The sequence below is a fragment of the Ptychodera flava genome, chromosome 5 (genome assembly GCF_041260155.1).
Source record: "Ptychodera flava strain L36383 chromosome 5, AS_Pfla_20210202, whole genome shotgun sequence".
NCBI classification, from domain to species: domain Eukaryota; kingdom Metazoa; phylum Hemichordata; class Enteropneusta; family Ptychoderidae; genus Ptychodera; species Ptychodera flava.
Genome location: NC_091932.1, coordinates 42294979 through 42313770, shown reverse-complemented (window position 1 = coordinate 42313770; position 18792 = coordinate 42294979). Strand labels below are relative to the sequence as shown.

Here is an 18792-nt window from a genome sequence, read left to right as displayed (position 1 = left end):
TCGTGCACCTTGAAGTGTGTTGAAGTGTGTGCGTCCGGGGTGTGCGTCATGTTTTGTCACCCAAAGTTGTTCCGGTCGTCGCTTCGCGAAGCCCGATGACACGTACAACAAGTAACGTAGCGTGTTTATTGAAAGGTCAGGAACAACTGGACTCCTCAGTATATGTGTGAACTTGAAGTTGTGAAGTGGCGTAGTACAAGTGCGGCGCACAACTCGTTTCGTAAGCAGGTTACATAACACCATATAGGCCTACACCATAAAACAAGGGAGAGTACCATTACCAACGCCTCCCGTCCCACTGCATGTACTGCTGAGTCACCTCCCCCAGTATTGCACCACCACTGCACCAGGCCTCTCTGGAAAGGAATCGCAGGTATGACTTTCGTTTTCCATAAATTGACGCCGTCAGAATCCAATGTTAGTAAACAGTTGGCCTTTGCTTTCAACATGGACATCCATGTTTTCAGCATGCGAAACAATTTCTACTGTTCCGTGTGTTCTGGCCGCTAAATCATGCATTCACGTTAGCCCTACGAGTATGGCGAGAGTGTCCGGCTTTGGCTACGCCGCCTCCCACCACCGGAGGCGGCGTATCCAAAGCCGGACACTCTCGCCATACTCGTAGGGCTAGCATTCATGTATTCACAGTCCCTCTATAGGGACTGTGATGTATTGAATTTGAAAGGCTACATCACACATCGAGAAACCACAGTTGTTTCATTATCAGATTAGCCTATTATCCACTATACTTCGCCGTCATAGGAACTTCAGCGAGTACCGATGACACAAACCACTTTCTGAAACAAATTACTGCATGCTGCATTTGGCTATCAATGTAGGAATATTAAACATTTAAACATTTAGCGCTCTGGTCCTATCCTATTGGCCAGCCTGCATACTGCGGCAAGCTCAGGTTGAGCTTGACCATCAGGCCACGGTTTGAAATTGACTGGCCTCTTCACTCTCAGTACTACCACAAGCACTACTGCTTTAAATAGTACAGGTCCGTTTATGTAAGATTGTAACCATAGGTATATGATTGTAGTTGTATACATTTCTGCCTACCGGACAAATCATGCAAATGGCACATATCTAAGCCTTGAATGTGTTATTTTGTACGGCAAGTTAGTAGGTGCTTTAGCCAGTTCCTTTCACAGTCCCCCACTCAGTGCACCCACAGTACCAGGAGCTTTATTTAATCATGGATGTAAAAAATAGATTTTTTACACCCATGATTTAATCAGTGTTCTCCCCAGGCCATTTTAGCGTAGCGGTCCCGCTACGCTTTCGCCTCTCCCCGCTACGCTTTGATTCTCCCCGCTACGCTTTAAAATATTCCCGCCATCCTTTAGTTCACACGCTAGCGCTCTGCGTAGCTACCAGCTGTTGCATGCATTGTCTACACATAAGCGCTCACTGCAACTTTCAACCTGGTGAAAGAGTGGAAGGTGTGAAGTATGGTATGCGTCCGATAACTTGTCCGTAAGTGTTGAGAGGAACGTTAAAACAATAGAAGAATCGGCTGGGTTGTTCACAAGTTTTCATTCTACAACGACTATTACGACCAACAAAGACCTTTAGTCGGTATACATCGAGGACAAGTATTCACAGAGTTAGGCGGTGTAGCACTAGCGGGGCCTTTGATCACATTCCCATGCTTTGATCAACGAAATGGACCGCAAAAGAAACAAAAGAAGCAGTTGACTAGTGAGGTTGATTATGATTTTACAACGATAATCTTTTTTTTGTCCGAGTACGATCACGATCACGATCGAGTTCACATTGCATAAATTCCAATATGGCGGCGGCCATGTTGGCCGACGTGTTTATAACGTGTTGACATTGATCCTGGCGTCGCGTGTTGTTCCACTCTGACACGTTCTCTGAAAGATTTTACACCTGATTTTCGAGTGATTCTAGTCGTACTTAGTTCATGTCTTGTGATCATCTTGGTGGTATTTTTAAAATCAAGAATCGAACGACGATGTTCAGTGGCAATGGTAGTTACGCGGGGGGGGGGGGGGGGGGGGCTGGTTGAAATTGATCCCCGTGATGAAACATTATTCGCGGTGTTTGTCGTTCGAAAATGATATAAAACTCAATTACATTTGAATTGTGTAAAGCTTAAACTTATGAATTTTCCTCTTTGTTGGCAATTTTTGACAATTTTATTAGCAATATATGTATTAATGAAACTCCAATCAGACGAACTATTTCTTGCTTTCAATCTGAACTTGCTGTTACTGTTTGAATCTTCTATTTTAATTGCAATTGTACTATACTGTGATGATTTATTTAAGTGTAATAAAGAGTTTCCATGATGTTCAAATTGCATACTTGTGTGTTACCATTGCATTTTGTTGTGAGTGTACATGAATGCCTGGGTGCATGTGCAAGCTTATATCCATATGCAAATATAAATTAATGATATGCAAATGATTATGCAAATTAGCCGCTACGCTTTTGCTTGATCCTGGGGAGAACACTGTTTAATCATCAATAGTGGAATGACTTGGCATTTTTCTGTCTAATGACTTGCATTACTTGTATTAGTTGAATTACACATCAGTGAGGGCAGCCAGCATTCATCTGCCCTAGTTGTTGTTTTTGTGTCTGTTTAACTCTCCCTAAGGCTAGAGAAAAAAAATCTTGTTCATCGGATTTTTTTGGACCAAGTTCCAGGAGCGGCGAGCGAATTTTTTTTTTTTAGGCCGAAGGTAAACGCGGTTCTCTGGCATTTTTGCACAGATGCAGACAAGGCAAGATAATTGTTTCCATTTTTACCAGAAATATCTCAGACAAGAAACAGTGATACTTGTAACTGAATTCAAGACTATATTTACCAACAATAATATAGGCCATTACATTCACAGTTAGTGTTTACACAACATATTCTGAGTATTTCAAAATTCTCTCAGAATAAAACTGAAATGTACAGCAAATCACTGAAATTCAACAATTCAGTATTGTCCTTTAATATTGTCCTGGTAGGACCTAGCATCTGAGTTTTTTCATTTTACTTTGGCCCCATGTTTGGCCTCTTTTGTCTACATTAGGGTCATACTTTCACAACCAAGAAGAATTTTTGGTCAAAAACCTCTGTGTAGATTTCAAGTGTTTTACCTACTATATATACACATTTTACACAATGGTCTAACAACACTGTACTGTGATCGGGAGTGAAGTTATATAGTCATCATTCAGATCGTACTTTAACATCGACGCAACCATGTGTTTTGTCATTGCCGTAAATTTTTATACTTTCGATGCAATTTTCATTCATCAGATGCACCGTCCATCTATATCTGCTGTCACGATCTTGTTGAACAAATCGCCGAACGTAATGTCAGGACAAACACTGAATAGCGTCTCTGGAACTAACTGTTGGCCATCACGTCGAATGTTGGCGATCAAATTAATACTCATGATGTGACATGTACTAACCTTTACAAAACGAGCAAATTTCTGGCCAAATCGACCCACTTTGCGTCGTGATTCGCCAAATTCAGACGTCACAACAACGTGTTGGCGGTCAACTAAGTCCGAACACATATGAAGTCTCATTCAAAATCCCGTGCCCGCGAAAACCCGACACAGTGTAGGGCGCCACCAGCGGCAGTACTAAAAATATTTGTAATGCGGAAGTAAGAATTTGCCGGGATCAAAAAAAAAAAAATTTCCAAATATGCCAAAGTAGAAGCGGCGATTCCGATGAACAATTTATTTTTTCTTCCTGGCCTAATCAAAAATTAATTATGCCGGTGTGACATAATTGCAAGCATACCCATCCAGAATGCATAACACTAGGTCAAAATTTGTTAATAAACATATAGACACAAAAGATCTAGAGCATAGAACAGACAGTAAAGCAACGGTACACACAAAAGTCAAATTCATGAAAGAAAGTCTCTGCTACCTCCATGGCCAGAGCTTTTTAGTTCAGCCTCCATGATCTCCAAGAGGCATGCAATGGATGGTGGTTTTGCCTGAAAGAAAACGCCTTACTACTCAGCTTGCAGTGGTGCTGCATGGAGGTTTGGTAACATGTAGTTTGATGACCAGCTTTCATTTCTTTAAATGAAACCAACACTAATAGTAAACTGATCAGTATCCAAGTGTTCATTGGGCGGAACGTTGTGTCACTACCACAACCACCTGACAAGTGAAGCACGTGAAGGCAGCCTTGCTGGTTATGCTGGTAAAATTATATAGTATTATTATCCACCTCTGCTTGGGCATAATAATTGAGCATCCTATTCCGGGTGATCTTGAACCTCATGTGTGTGTGTGTGTGTTTATATATATATATATATATATATATATATATATATATATATATATATATATATATATATATATATATATATATATATATATATATATATATATATATGTGTGTGTGTGTGTGTGTGTGTGTGTGTCTGTATATCCTTGTATTGTTGAACTGTAAAGGTATTTTTGCCTTACCACACTTCGTTGAACTGTACAGGTATTTTTGCCTTACCACACTTCTTAAGTGTGTTGTTGCACAATAAACATTATATATATATATATATATATATATATATATATATATATATATATATATATATATATATATATATATATATATATATATATATATATATATATGCAAAGCAAATGTTTGTCAATGCAGGCAAAGTATAGTGTTCAATGCATTTCTGCAGGCAGTTAAATACTGAGAATCTTAGCAACTTGTAGTTGTCACTCTACAGGCTGATTCATGCAATCATCATGACTCCTAATGATTGCTTAGTGCATAAAACAGGCTTCAGAATGACAACTAAAAGTTGCAAGATTCTCACACACACACACACACACACACACACACACACACACACATATATATATATATAATATATATATATATATATATATATATATATATATATATGTATACACTCGAATTACAAATTTTCTGAGATAACAATTGTCACGTTCAACTATTATTGAATTAAGATCATATCCATTTAAATGTTTGCTTTTGTACTTACTTCTCTTTCTTCAGAAGGAAAAAAAATGAACTTTGAAGGTGCAGGAAGAGATGTTTCTGTTGAACAATGGGATCAAAGTTGGGCAGCAGGAAGAACTGGATTCCATAAATCAGAGGTCCATGGGTAAGATATTTTTCCAAAGCTGCTGGTTTATTGTGGTTTAACCCTTTCACCACCATAGTTTGTCCCAAATCCATTGTTTTCTGTGGTAAAGTTGGACCTGTATACAGGGAACTGGGGTAAAAGGGTTAAGCCCTTTTACAAGTAAAATATTTCAAAGACTGATTTGGTTCAAGACTTGGTAACAAAAAATAATTATATGCTACTCTCTCAGGAAAAGAGTGGGCAAGTGCACTACAAAGCCCCCTCCCCCAATAAGTAATTGTATGCTACTCTCTCAGGAAAAGAGTGGGCAATCCCCCTCCCCAGTTCTTTCTGATAAAAAATATATTTCATCTTTCTTGAATTTGGGCAATGGCACATATCCATTTAGTGTTAGCTTTTGCTTAAAGTTTGCCATGTATGTATGTATATACGGTGTAGAAGTTATAAATAAAGCCAAGAAAATGTCCATCATCTAAATGTATGTGTATGTATGTATGTACATATGTATGTATTGTTACGTGCAGAGAAAACGAACAAAAGGGTGAACTCAGCAGTTTACGTTTAAACAAAATTTATTACGAAAACAAAACTAATTGCTAAGTCAGGGACAGAGTACAAGCTTTAAAAGTGTACAGACTACTTATCTCAGCTGGGACGGCAAAGCTCCAGTCTCAGAGTTGTAACAGTCAGTCGGATGAATGAACAGTCCTTTGGCTTGCAGGCTTGAAGCTGCACAAAGTCCACAGTATAAATCCAGCGTTGACAGTGAAGGTCTTGAAAAGTCTTGAGAATGACTACTGCTGGAGTTTAGTAACACACAAGAGACACGATCCCAAAAGTCTGACTGGAAGCTGTGCACGTCCCTTTTATAAAGGCATATAAGAACAATCTAGAACTTTTATTGACATGCTAATTACTGTTCTAAAATTATCTCCCTTACACAACTAATCAACTTTCCAGAACATTCCAAACATGACTAATTGAATTCAAGGTTGTGAGGTCATCAAGGGCAGTGACCTTGAGAATGTTCTAGACTAATTGAACTCAGGTCATGATGAGTGTGGGGGGAATGACCTACATAACACACCCCCTCTTCAAAAAAAGAAAATTTTTCAAAGAAAAATCTTTCTTTTACAAATGTAATCTTGAAAAGGATTTAAGTACTCAAATTTTGTTTTACTCTAAAGTAAAATTTCTTGAAAGTGAACAACAATAAACTCTAAATACGAGAGAGACAGTCTGCAATTAAATTGTCTCTGCCTTTGATATGTCTAATGTCAAGATTAAACTCCTGTAACATTAAACTCCATCTTAGCAATCTCTGATTTTTGCCTTTAAATTTCTGCAGAAAAACAAGAGGGTTGTGATCAATATAAACCACTATTGGCTGATTTGAAGAAGTAACATAAACTTCAAAATGCTGTAAAGCTAATATCAAAGATAAACACTCTTTTTCAATTGTAGAGTAGTTTCTCTGAGATTTGTTAAATTTGCGTGAAAAATAGCAAACAGGATGATCTATACCATGACTATCCTCTTGCAATAAAACAGCACCAGCAGCCGTATCACTAGCATCTACAGCTAATTTGAATGGCAAAGTGAAATCTGGTGCAGACAACACTGGGGCACTTTGCAGTATGGCTTTAAGTGTATCAAATGCCTGTTGGCATTGCTCTGACCAAACAAACTTTACTTTCTTTTTAAGTAAGTTAGTCAAAGGCTCAGTAATTGTGGAGAAATTTGGACAGAATTTTCTGTAGTAACCAGCCATACCGAGAAAGCGCATCAGTTGTCGTTTGCAGTTTGGTATGGGAAAACTTGAAATGGCACTGATTTTGGCATCAACAGGTTTTACCTCACCCTGTCCTACAGTATGTCCGAGGTAAGTTACCCTAGCCCAACCAAACTCAGATTTGGCAAGGTTGACAGTCAACATTGCTTTGCTCAGTCTCTCAAAGAACTTCCGCATGAGCTTGATGTGTTCCTCCCAGGTGTCACTATACAGGACGACGTCGTCAACGTAAGCTGCACATCCGTCTAGCCCGGATATGACGTCGTTGATCATCCTTGGAACGTTGCCGGAGAGTTCTTCATTCCGAATGGCATCACCTTGTACTGGAACAATCCGTCTGGTGTAACAAAGGCGGATATTTCACGAGCACGATCCGTCAGAGGGACTTGCCAAAATCCCTTCAGTAGGTCAAATTTCGTCACATACTTGGCTTTTCCCACTCGGTCGATGCAGTCATCAATCCTCGGGATTGGGAAAGTGTCTGTCTTTGTTAAAGTGTTGACCTTCTAAAGTCCGTGCACATACGATAACTGTGATCTGATTTGGGAACAAGTATACACGGCGAACTCCAGTTACTTTTACTGGGTTCAATAAAGTCATTGTCCAGCAGGTATTTGACTTCTTCCTGGAGATATTTTGCTTTTGTTGGATTCAGTCTGTATGGATGTTGTTTTACAGGCTTACTGTCCCCAACATCAACGCGTGATAGATGACGTTTGTCCTCGTTGGAACATCTTGAAACAGGTGTTTATATTCATGGAGCAGTTCTTTCACCTGTTGTTGTTGTTCTGGCTGGAGGTGTGCCAACTTTGTAGACTCCAGCTTCTCCAGGATTTCTGAGTTCTGAAGCTTGACCGAGCCCAGCTTTGAGTTTAGAGTATTATCACTCAAGTCAGTTTCAGTATCACTATCTTCATAATGGTTTGAACTGACTGCACTGACAGGCTGAGTTATAGTAGGATTATCCCTATCAAAATATGGCTTAAGCATATTTATGTGACATAGCTGTTTTTGTTTTCGCCTGTCAGGTGTTATTATGATGTAATTTAAATCACTCAATTTCTTATCAATTAGGTATGGCCCAAAGTAACGAGCATGGAGTGGTTTGCCAGGAATTGGAAGTAGAACAAGAACTTTTGACCTGGTTCAAACTTCCGTTTTGAGGTGTTTTTATCATATTTGGTTTTCATTGACTGCTGAGATGACTCAAGATTTTCTCTGGCTAATTCACATGCTTTAGAGAGTTTTCGTACGAAAATCTGACACATATTGCAAAATATTCAGACAATCATCATCGTCTGATAGGAATTTCTCTTTAACGAGCTTAAGTGGGCCACGGACTGTATGTCCAAATACAAGCTCAGATGGGCTAAAACCAAGAGACTCCTGAATTGACTCTCTAACAGCAAAGAGCAAAAAATAAATTCCTTCATCCCACTGCTTCTCTGTGTCAAAACAGTAGGTCCTAATCATGTTTTTCAAAGTTTGATGAAATCTCTCAAGAGCACCCTGACTTTCTGGATGATAGGCGGATGACCTATACTGTTTAATGCCTAGCTGATCCATTACTTGTTGAAAAATACCAGACATAAAGTTGGAGCCTTGATCGGACTGGACACATTTAGGGAGGCCAAATAAAGTGAAAAATTTGACTAAAGCTCTCACTATAGTCTTTGTCTTATATTTCTCAGTGGTATGGCTTCGGGGAACCGAGTTGATGTACACATTATTGTCAGCATGTACTCATTTCCTGATCTTGTTTTTGGTAGGGGCCCAACACAGTCTATTAGAATCCTACTAAATGGTTCTTGAAATGCAGGAATTGGCTGTAAAGGGGCCTTTGGAATGGTCTGATTCGGCTTTCCTACCATTTGACATGTGTGACAAGTTTTACAGAAATGTGCTACGTCCTGCCTGAGATTAGGCCAATAAAAGTGACTGAGAATTTTATGATAAGTTTTCCTGACTCCTAAGTGACCAGCCCAGGGCGTTTCATGGGCCAGGCGCAATATTTCAGCACGATAGGGCTTTGGAATCACAATTTGATGTTTTATAGCCCAATCGTCATCAACCAAAACATCTGGAGGTCTCCATTTACGCATGAGAATACCAGATTTTGTATAATAGGAAACAGAGCTATCTGAAGTTTTACCTTCATCATCTACCCTGTCAAACAAAGACAAAATATCTGGGTCTTTGTGTTGTTCTGCAATGAGATTTGATCTAGAAAATGTCTGACTTTGGTCAGCAGAAGTTTTACTGGAAGTTTCAAATCCACGAGGGATAACGGAATGATCCGTGTCAAACACCTGACTGAGAAAGGTGTCATTTAAGTCAACATCTGTGACATTATTTTGAGAGTATTTTGATTCTCGGAAGTTTTCTTTGACATGGCTCGAGTAATAGCACATGAAGGAAATAAATCGGGTATCTCTTGTTCAATTGGCTCTGGATCCTGATCTAAACTAGGATTATCAGTCACAAGTGGATTAGTAATGACCTTGTCCCCAGCAAGGTCGTTTCCAAGAAGAAGGTGAATCCCTTCGAAAGGCAAAAAAGGCCTAATACCTAAAGCCACAGGTCCAGAAACAAAGTCCGAAGACAAATAGACATTATGGAGAGGAACAGGAATGTAGTCATTACAATCTACCCCCTTAATAAGAACTTTAGAACCTGAAAATGACTTTTCAGAAAACGGCAGGGTATCTGCCAACAAAAGAGACTGGGAAGCCCCGGTATCTCTTAAAATTTTGACAGGGGTAGCGGAAGACAAATCACTAGAAAGTGATATAAAACCATCATGAATAAATGGTTCGAAAATACCCATAATGCTATCTTGAGAAGAATTGACCTTGACCTTATTAATTGGGGATAAGAGGGGTTTAACCTCAGAAAATGTGTTACACACATTATTAGACTCTAATTGAGTTGATGAAGAAATAAAGCCGGTTGGCTTAGATCCACTTTGACCACTTTGACCTTCACGTTTTCTTTCAATTTGAAACAATCTGACATTAATGGCCGTCTTTCTTACAATAATTACAAGAAAGTGTACCGAACTGTTTGTCAGAAGGAGATTGAGACTTGGGATCTGATGATGTGGAAGTGTTACTTGAACTCTGTGAACTGTTGTCATTTGATTTCCTACTGTCCTTTGAGAAATTCTTGGATGAAAAGGAGGAGTTAAATTTACCTGCATTGTTTCTGTAGGAAAAGGACTGGGATGGTTTGCTGAGAAATGAAGATTTGTGGGTCAATGAATAATCATCGGCCAAACGTGCAGCAACCTCCAATGTATCTGCCTTTTGTTCATTGATAAACGTCTTGATGTCACTCCGATGCACCTTTTAAATTCCTCAATCAAAACAAGCTGTCGTAATTTGTCATAATTCTGACTGACCTTTTCAGAAGAACACCAACGATCAAACAGTTGTTCTTTTGTTCGAGCAAATTCAACATAAGTTTGATCCTTCACCTTCTCACAATCCCTAAATTTCTGACGATAAGCTTCAGGCACCAACTCATAGCCCTTGAGAATTAATTCCTTCACAGAATCATAATTTGAAGCCTGCTCTACTGACAACTGAATGTAAATTTCTCTGGCTTTACCCACCAAAGCACTCTGCAAAAGCATAGACCAGGACTCCTTAGGCCAGTTCAGACTCTGAGCAATTTTCTCAAAATGAAGGAAATATTTATCAACATCCTTTTCTTGGAAAGGGGGAACTAACCTGAAATGCTTAGTGATGTCAAACTTGTCTGAAGGGAAGAATTTTCCTGACTGTCCAAGCTCTAAACGTTTTATTTCTAACTGCAGTCGGTGTTCTGCTAATTCTCTTTCCTTTTCTTTTTCCTCTCTTTCTTTCTCCCTTTGTCTTTCTTCCATTTGCAATTCTTTTTCTTTCATTTCCAATTCCCTCTCTTTCTGTCTTTCTTCCATTTCTAACTGCATTTGTATTTTTTCTTTTTCTAATGCCTGTCTCTCCTTTTCCATTTGAATTCTTTTTCTTTCATTTGTAATTCTTTTTCTTTTTCTAATGCCAATTTTTTTAGCTCGAAATCTGCCTGTATTTCCAATTCTAATTTTTTGAGTTCGAAGGAAGACTCAGGCTCATAGTCTTTTAAGGCAGACTCCTCAAAATGGCCAGAATTAACTAAATGTTTTGCAATCTTGAACTGTATTTCTCGCTTGCGCATAGATCTTTTGACATCTACTTTAAGGAAATTGGCCAGTGCTATGAGGTTGTCTTTTCTGAGGGAATTAAATGTGTCCTGATCAAGGTCATCCATAAATTCGTCTGGCTTGAATTCCGCCATGATTGAATTTCGCTGAGTTCACAGTATACAGTAGTTTTGAAAAGGCTGTCAAAATGTTGTCAAACGGCTCAAAATATTCGTCTCCCGGACGAGCCCCCAATTTGTTACGTGCAGAGAAAACGAACAAAAGGGTGAACTCAGCAGTTTACGTTTAAACAAAATTTATTACGAAAACAAAACTAATTGCTAAGTCAGGGACAGAGTACAAGCTTTAAAAGTGTACAGACTACTTATCTCAGCTGGGACGGCAAAGCTCCAGTCTCAGAGTTGTAACAGTCAGTCGGATGAATGAACAGTCCTTTGGCTTGCAGGCTTGAAGCTGCACAAAGTCCACAGTATAAATCCAGCGTTGACAGTGAAGGTCTTGAAAAGTCTTGAGAATGACTACTGCTGGAGTTTAGTAACACACAAGAGACACGATCCCAAAAGTCTGACTGGAAGCTGTGCACGTCCCTTTTATAAAGGCATATAAGAACAATCTAGAACTTTATTGACATGCTAATTACTGTTCTAAAATTATCTCCCTTACACAACTAATCAACTTCCAGAACATTCCAAACATGACTAATTGAATTCAAGGTTGTGAGGTCATCAAGGGCAGTGACCTTGAGAATGTTCTAGACTAATTGAACTCAGGTCATGATGAGTGTGGGGGAATGACCTACATAACAGTATGTTACATGTATGTATGCGTGTATGTATGTATGTATGTATGTATGTATGTATGTATGTATGTATGTTACATGTATGTATGCGTGTATGTATGTATGTATGTATGTATGTTACATGTATGTATGGTGTATGTATGTATGTATGTATGTATGTATGTATGTACATATGTATGTATGTTACATGTATGTATGTCGTTGTATGTATGTATGTATGTATGTATGTATGTACATATGTATGTATGTACATGTATGTATGGGTATGTATGTATGTATGTATGTATGTATGTATGTTTGTATGTTTTTAGATCCAGTCAAACAAGTCTGCTCCCCAAACATAAAGATAACAGTTAATTTTCATGTATTGTATTTTTGTTATTAAAAAGCTGGAAAAGGTAGTTTGTATAAGTAAATCATCTTGTGTCCATGATAAGTCCTGATTTTCTCCATCTCAGATGGTTGTTCAACATTTCAAAAAAGTGAAGGCTTTGAAGTGATGGCACATGCTGACAATAAAAAACAATTCTTCGTTTTGGCTTGAAAGTTATACTGGTAGTTTTCTGTTTGGTGTTGTCCGTCAAAGTTAAATCAGTCTGTGTAAGTGCTTTTAGAAAATTCAGTATTCTGAAAGTGAAAGCATTTTACCACTTGCATCATATATGTGTCATGATGTGTTTGGAAATCATAGAAAGGACAAACATGATAAATCTCTGGAATTTCAGTATGATGTGATACTTCATAAGTCAAAAGTACAGCTATTGTAATCCTTTGACATTTTTGGATTGTATTCTACACTGTCTGAAATATTAGGCAATCAGTTGTCAACAATCACAACACATGGTCACCCTAACAAACACAAAGGCAGTGTTGGTGAGCAGGTATACTTGGGATCTCCCATTTGAATAGAAATTTATAGAAGTCTGCAAGTGTTGATGATATGTAATAGGTACCTGGGATTTAAATGTCAGCAAACAGCAACCTCAAACTTAGATAGATAGATAGATAGATAGATAGATAGATAGATAGATAGATAGTAAATAAGAAAGTAAGTAAGTAAGTAAGTAAGTACTAATGGGATTCAGCAAACAGCAATCACAAAGTTTGAAGTCATATTATTTTTAGCAGTACTACAGGTGAATCTGTAGCTTATCTGTAACTGGTATACTTTTGAATCCAATACTTTACAGCACTCTCTTGAAGCACTTCAGTAAACTGGTTGATGGACGGAGTGACTTGAATGTCTTCCTACCCCTTTGTGGCAAAACCCTGGATTTGAAATGGTAATTAGAAAGCAGTTACATTTCATTGATAAGTATCTTTTATAAGCTGTGAAGCCAGGCATTTGTGAACTTTAGAAATGTGGCAAACACTGCGTTTTGTAAATTCTTGTGATGTAGAGCAAACTGTCAGATTTTGAGTCAAGTACATGAGACTGAATACACATAATGCAATCTGTTCTGTATATATGTGTACTGGCACAAGGATATTCCAATGGGTGACAGATATTGCCATTAATTTGTATTTTTTTCCATGCAGTACTAAAAAGGAATTGCATTCCAGGAATCCTTCATGCATAATAATGTATCCAATAATTGACATCTACTTGAGGGAATGTCAGATTTACCATATGAGGAAAGGTGCAACTTTACTATGACTAGTAACCTAAAGGACTTGCTAATGTGTATGATGATTAAGAGACTGTAAAATTGCAAATCAAATATGAGACTTGAGTCATGTTTATAGATCATTGACAAATTTCATCTTGAAAAATCCCCAGTTAATTTACAAAAAATTATTTTAATTTTTTCTGATATATTTATTTTGTGACAGGATAGCTGACCAGGGTCACAGAGCAGTTGGTGTAGAATTCTCAGAGCTTGCGTGTAGATCATTCTTCTCAGAACAGAAGGTAGAATACACATCCACCCCCATGGAAGATGTACCAAATGGAATGGTCCATACGGTGAGGAACTTTAACATAATATTGGTTTTCCCATCTCACAGTAATCATTCAAGTCAAGTCAGCAAAAGTCACCATGTCTACACGGCTCGACATATAAAGCGATAGCCCACTAGCCCCAGGCTAGTAAATTTTCAAGAGGACTAGTAAAACTGTCTTCGGAGGTAGTCCTGTGGACTAGTGCAATTTTTCCATACGTTGTAGATAGTTTAATCCTAGATTGGTTCAGGAAAGTTTATCACTACAAAACTAATGGGACGTCAACAGTGCAACTGTCCTCTCGCAATTAAGACTCGGTAAATCCTTCTGAAACACGATTATTACACAAATCAAATGCCGGGCCACTAATTTGATAAGAATGAACCAAGCCTCGATCATTTTAAAATAAACTAACTTTTACCAAACAAATTGGACAGTGAAACAGTGAAGCAAACTTTATTGATCACCAACTTACAGATGACCTGCTACGGAGAATCAAATTGCACTGAACATGCCACACTACACTGAGCATCAAACAGAATTGCCTGCACATGTGTTTTGGTTTGCTTGAAGCTCATCACTCCGCCGCTCATCACTCCGCCTAGAAACACGGAATCCCACAATTTGTTCAAAACACTGTATCCTTGCCTTTCAAAGAAGCATTTTTCTCAAGATTTCTTCAGGCGCATTCCCAAACAGCACCTCCGATAGTTCGTAGCCAGCTGGACCCTGCTTTAGAATACTTAATATTTAAAGCCTTATCACTCCGCTCAAGGATATGCCTATGTTAGGTTTGGGTAAAAGTGTTGGGTGGCGTATCCTCAGCGAAGCACAAGCCAGTCGTACATGTTGGGAGGGTGGGTGGGTAAGGGCCAGTTTCCTGGTTAGCTGGCACAAACACACCCTAGTCCCGCATATAGTATGGCCATACGTAACCTTAAGTTGGTCAATTGCAAACGAGGGAGGACATGCTGCTGTGTTGCTTCCTACTTATACCTACTAATTTGCATGTTGCGCATTGATATCGCTGCGTGATGCGGCTTTGAATAACTTAATATTTAAAGCCTTATCACTCCGCTCAAGGATATGCCTATTGTTAGGTTTGGATAAAAGTGTTGGGTGGCTAACCTGTCGTCAAGCACTTTACCCTATCGTATATGCATATACGTATGTACAATATGTATGTATTTATAGAGAGGGGACTATATGAACTTTGCCTTTACGAACTAGCTTATCCTCCCATGCCTTAAAGACACCATTATCACCACACATAACACAGTCAGGAGACAAAGAGATGCTTTTGCATATGCATTTATTCGCTTCCTTAGAATTGTTCTTCAGAATTGGTTTCCATGTACAGCCTGAGAAATCATACAATCCGTCGACTGCCTATTAGTCCAGTCAAAATATGAAATGACCCACCACAAATTGCAACAGAATTTATTTTTTCACCACTCACCTCAGAAAAACCTATAGAAAAACATATCAAAAGTCTTCCAAAATCCAAGGAGTGGAAAAGTGTCTAATTTGCATAAATCCAAAATGGCCGCCCCGGTATTATAGGTTCATGCTTTTGGCCACTTACTGCCAATATTGGTCCGATTTTGGTAATTTTTTTTTTTCCGTGTACCTTGTACATTTTCATCATATTTTAGACATGTTTACAAAAATTCTATTGTTTTTATTTACAAAACAGGAACATAATTGTAAAACAATGGTATTCTCACACACTTTGTCTTCTAATCAATACTTGTTTCATGATTTTATAAGGTGCAAATGTCTGTAATGGTAAATAAATAAATAAATAAATAAGTAAATAGGTAAGTAAATAGGTAAATAAATACACAAGGAGTGGAACAATGCCTAATTTGCATAAATCCAAAATGGCCGCCCCCAGTATTATGGAATCAACACTTATGACCACATATAGCGATATCAGTCCGATTTGGACAATATTTTCTTTATTTTCTTATAAATTGTACATTCTCTTCTAATTTCCAACATTTTTAGGGCATTTCCAATTGTAGTTATTGATAAAACAGGCACACAAGTCTGAATTTCAGGGTAAAGCAATGGTACACAAACACACTTCACCTTCCAATCAATACTGGTCTAATTTTGCAAGATGCTCATGTATGTGGTGTGAAATATATAAATTAAATTGAAAGCAATCTCAGTATAACTAATACAGAATATGTATCCATTTTGTTTTTGGTTGTTAATTTGCCAATAACCTATTCCCTATTTCACATTAAAAGCCACCAGCTGAACTTACGCATTTTTTAGAACATTTGTCCTATAAAAAGTGGGCGGTTTATTCATATCAAACACAGTCAACCTGGTTTGAAGTCTAGTTATATCAAGTGTGTTGATATTGTGTTACCAGGGTACACTGGTTGTCACCATAGTTGTGAAACTCAACATGAGGTTCAATACTAGCTGGTAATTGTAAAATTACCAGTTTCCCAAATGCTGTTTATTTTACCCAAATTGTAGATAAACAGCCGCGCCTGAATTGACAGGGTGTGTCAGCGCGGGAGAGCCGAGCAAAGGGAGAGGGGGTTTAAAGTCTCCTGGAAGGTGTACAGATCACATGCCAAACAAAGTTTTCAGCAGAATCTTGCTTCAAGTGATGTCAAAAATCTTCTAGAGCTGGCAAGAGCCTCATTTCCGAACACAGGTGCTGCTATTTCACATTTGAACGAAGCTCTTAAGATAGCGGGCGCTGATTTGTATTGTTTGAACACAAAGAGTAAAACTCATTGTACTGAGTAACAGCCACCGTGGTTCGGAAGATCTTGTAGGGCAACGAAAACAGTAATGTATGAGAAGTTAAGTATTTTTAGACGTAATTGTACTGAGGAAAACATCATAGAGTATAAAATTGCAAAAAGGGTTTTCAAAGATACATGTAGAGATAGTAAGAGAGCGTACCAAACAACCATAAGAAATAAGTTATTCGATGCCTCAACAAAAGGCTCCAAGGAGTTCTGGGATGTTTTGAAAACTGTCATGAACCGGAAAAGCACCATTCATAACAATATTGCTATCGACACGTGGTATGAGCATTTTAAAAACTTGTATAGAGAATGTAATGGAAGCGACGAGTACGATTTTGCGTTTTTACATTCTGTGAGAGAAACTGTCGATAACTTTATCAATCATGATCAGCCAAATACGGACTTTGATATCTGTATGAATTCCCGCATTACAGAAGATGAAGTCATTCGAAGTCTGCAAAGTCTAAAACCTGGCAAATCACCAGGTCCAGATGGGATTCCTGGTGAATTTTATCTTTTTTCCGCAGACGTGGTTTTGCCACTTCTGGTTGAGTTATTCAATTATATTTTTGATTCTGGCAGTTTTCCTGCTGAGTGGTCTAGCGCTATTGTAGTTCCATTGTTTAAAAAAGGAGAAAGAGACGATGTTAATAATTATAGAGGTATTTCCTTGTTAAACGTACTCGGTAAAATTTTTACTTCTATCCTTAATGCTAGACTCACAAGATGGTCAGATTCAATGAACACTTTATCCGATTGTCAAGCGGGATTCCGCAAGGGACACAGCACAATTGATAACATTTTTATTTTACATGCAACTATTCAGAAATATTTGAGTGTAAGACGTGGAAAGTTCTACTGTCTGTTCATTGATTTCTCAAAAGCTTTTGACCGGGTAAACCACACATTATTATTATACAAGCTAATATCTCTTGGTGTAAAAGGGAAAATGTACACGATACTTCACTCTATGTACAACAGTGTAAAAGCTTGTGTCCGGTCACGAAATGATATTTCTCAATATTTTAATTGTCCTAATGGTGTGCGCCAGGGCTGTATTCTAAGCCCGTTGTTATTCTCCTTTTTCATTGAAGAACTAAATACAATGTTAGCAAATGCAGGTCATATGGGTATACAACTCACACAGGAATTGTATGCTATATTTTTTCTTCTGTATGCTGATGATATTGTCATGTTTGCGGACTCAGTCGGGAATCTTCAACAACTTGTAAATGTTCTCTTTCAATTTTGTTACAAATGGAATGTGAAAGTTAACCTCGATAAAACAAAAATAGTCATTTTTCGCAAGGGAGGTCATAGGTCTCGTCATGAGCGCTGTATTTGGCAATACTGAAATAGAAGTAGTTTCATATTATAAGTACTTAGGTTTACTATTATCTTCCAGAAATTCATGGTCCAAGGCAGTTGCAAATTTAGCAGACCAAGCCAGTAAAGCTATGAATGTTATTTTGACAGCTTCTTATAGGATTGGAAATTTCCCTAAGAAATGTCATTTTAAACTTTTCGATGCGATGATTACACCAATTTTGTGTTATGGTGCTGAGGTTTGGGGATATGAGGTTTATGACTGTCTGGAAAAAATCCAGAGAAGATGGTGTACAAGATTAATGTGTGTTCCAAGTAGCACAACTAGTGAGGCAGTTATTGGTGAATGTGGACGTTTGCCTATTTTCGTCTTAACAATAAAACGCCTGTGTAAAATACTGGCTGAAATTACTTGAAATGCCAGGTGACAGAATACCAAAACAAGCATATTTAATGTTGTATAGGCTGGATAATATGGGCAGGCACACCTGGGCTACGTCCCTGAAAAATGTCTTGTTTTCCTACGGCTTTGGGTATACCTGGATATCCAGGAGATTGTGATAAAAATAAGTTTTTGCTTGAATGGTGTCACGAGTGTCAGATGTGTGTAAACAACAATGGCAATTTAGAATGACTCAAAAACCAAAACTTCGCACCTACGCTTATTTCAAAACTTTACTAGAACCAGAAAAATACCTTTCACTTGACTGTAATATTCAATATATTCGAGCTTTTGCTCGTTTTCGTTGTGGAATTTTACCATTAGCTATTGAAGAGGGGCGAAAACAGAATATTGACTTACGAGACAGACTTTGCACATTATGTAATCTTAGAGAAGTTGAGGATGAGT

General features: G+C 38.1%; 1 protein-coding gene across 2 annotated transcripts in view; it reads left to right on the top strand.

The window, feature by feature from the left end:
* The window catches only part of LOC139133996 (probable thiopurine S-methyltransferase), a 34604-nt gene continuing 15812 nt past the window's right edge, over window positions 1-18792 (top strand). Inside the window, exons 1-4 of one of the 2 annotated variants that reach the window (XM_070700828.1) lie at window positions 1-373; window positions 5030-5138; window positions 13085-13177; window positions 13728-13860. In XM_070700828.1, coding sequence (XP_070556929.1) covers window positions 5041-5138; window positions 13085-13177; window positions 13728-13860 — 324 coding nt within the window. In that variant the 5' untranslated portion in view covers window positions 1-373; window positions 5030-5040. The remainder of the gene's footprint in view (window positions 374-5029; window positions 5139-13084; window positions 13178-13727; window positions 13861-18792) is intronic. The other variant, XM_070700827.1, reaches the window with a different exon arrangement.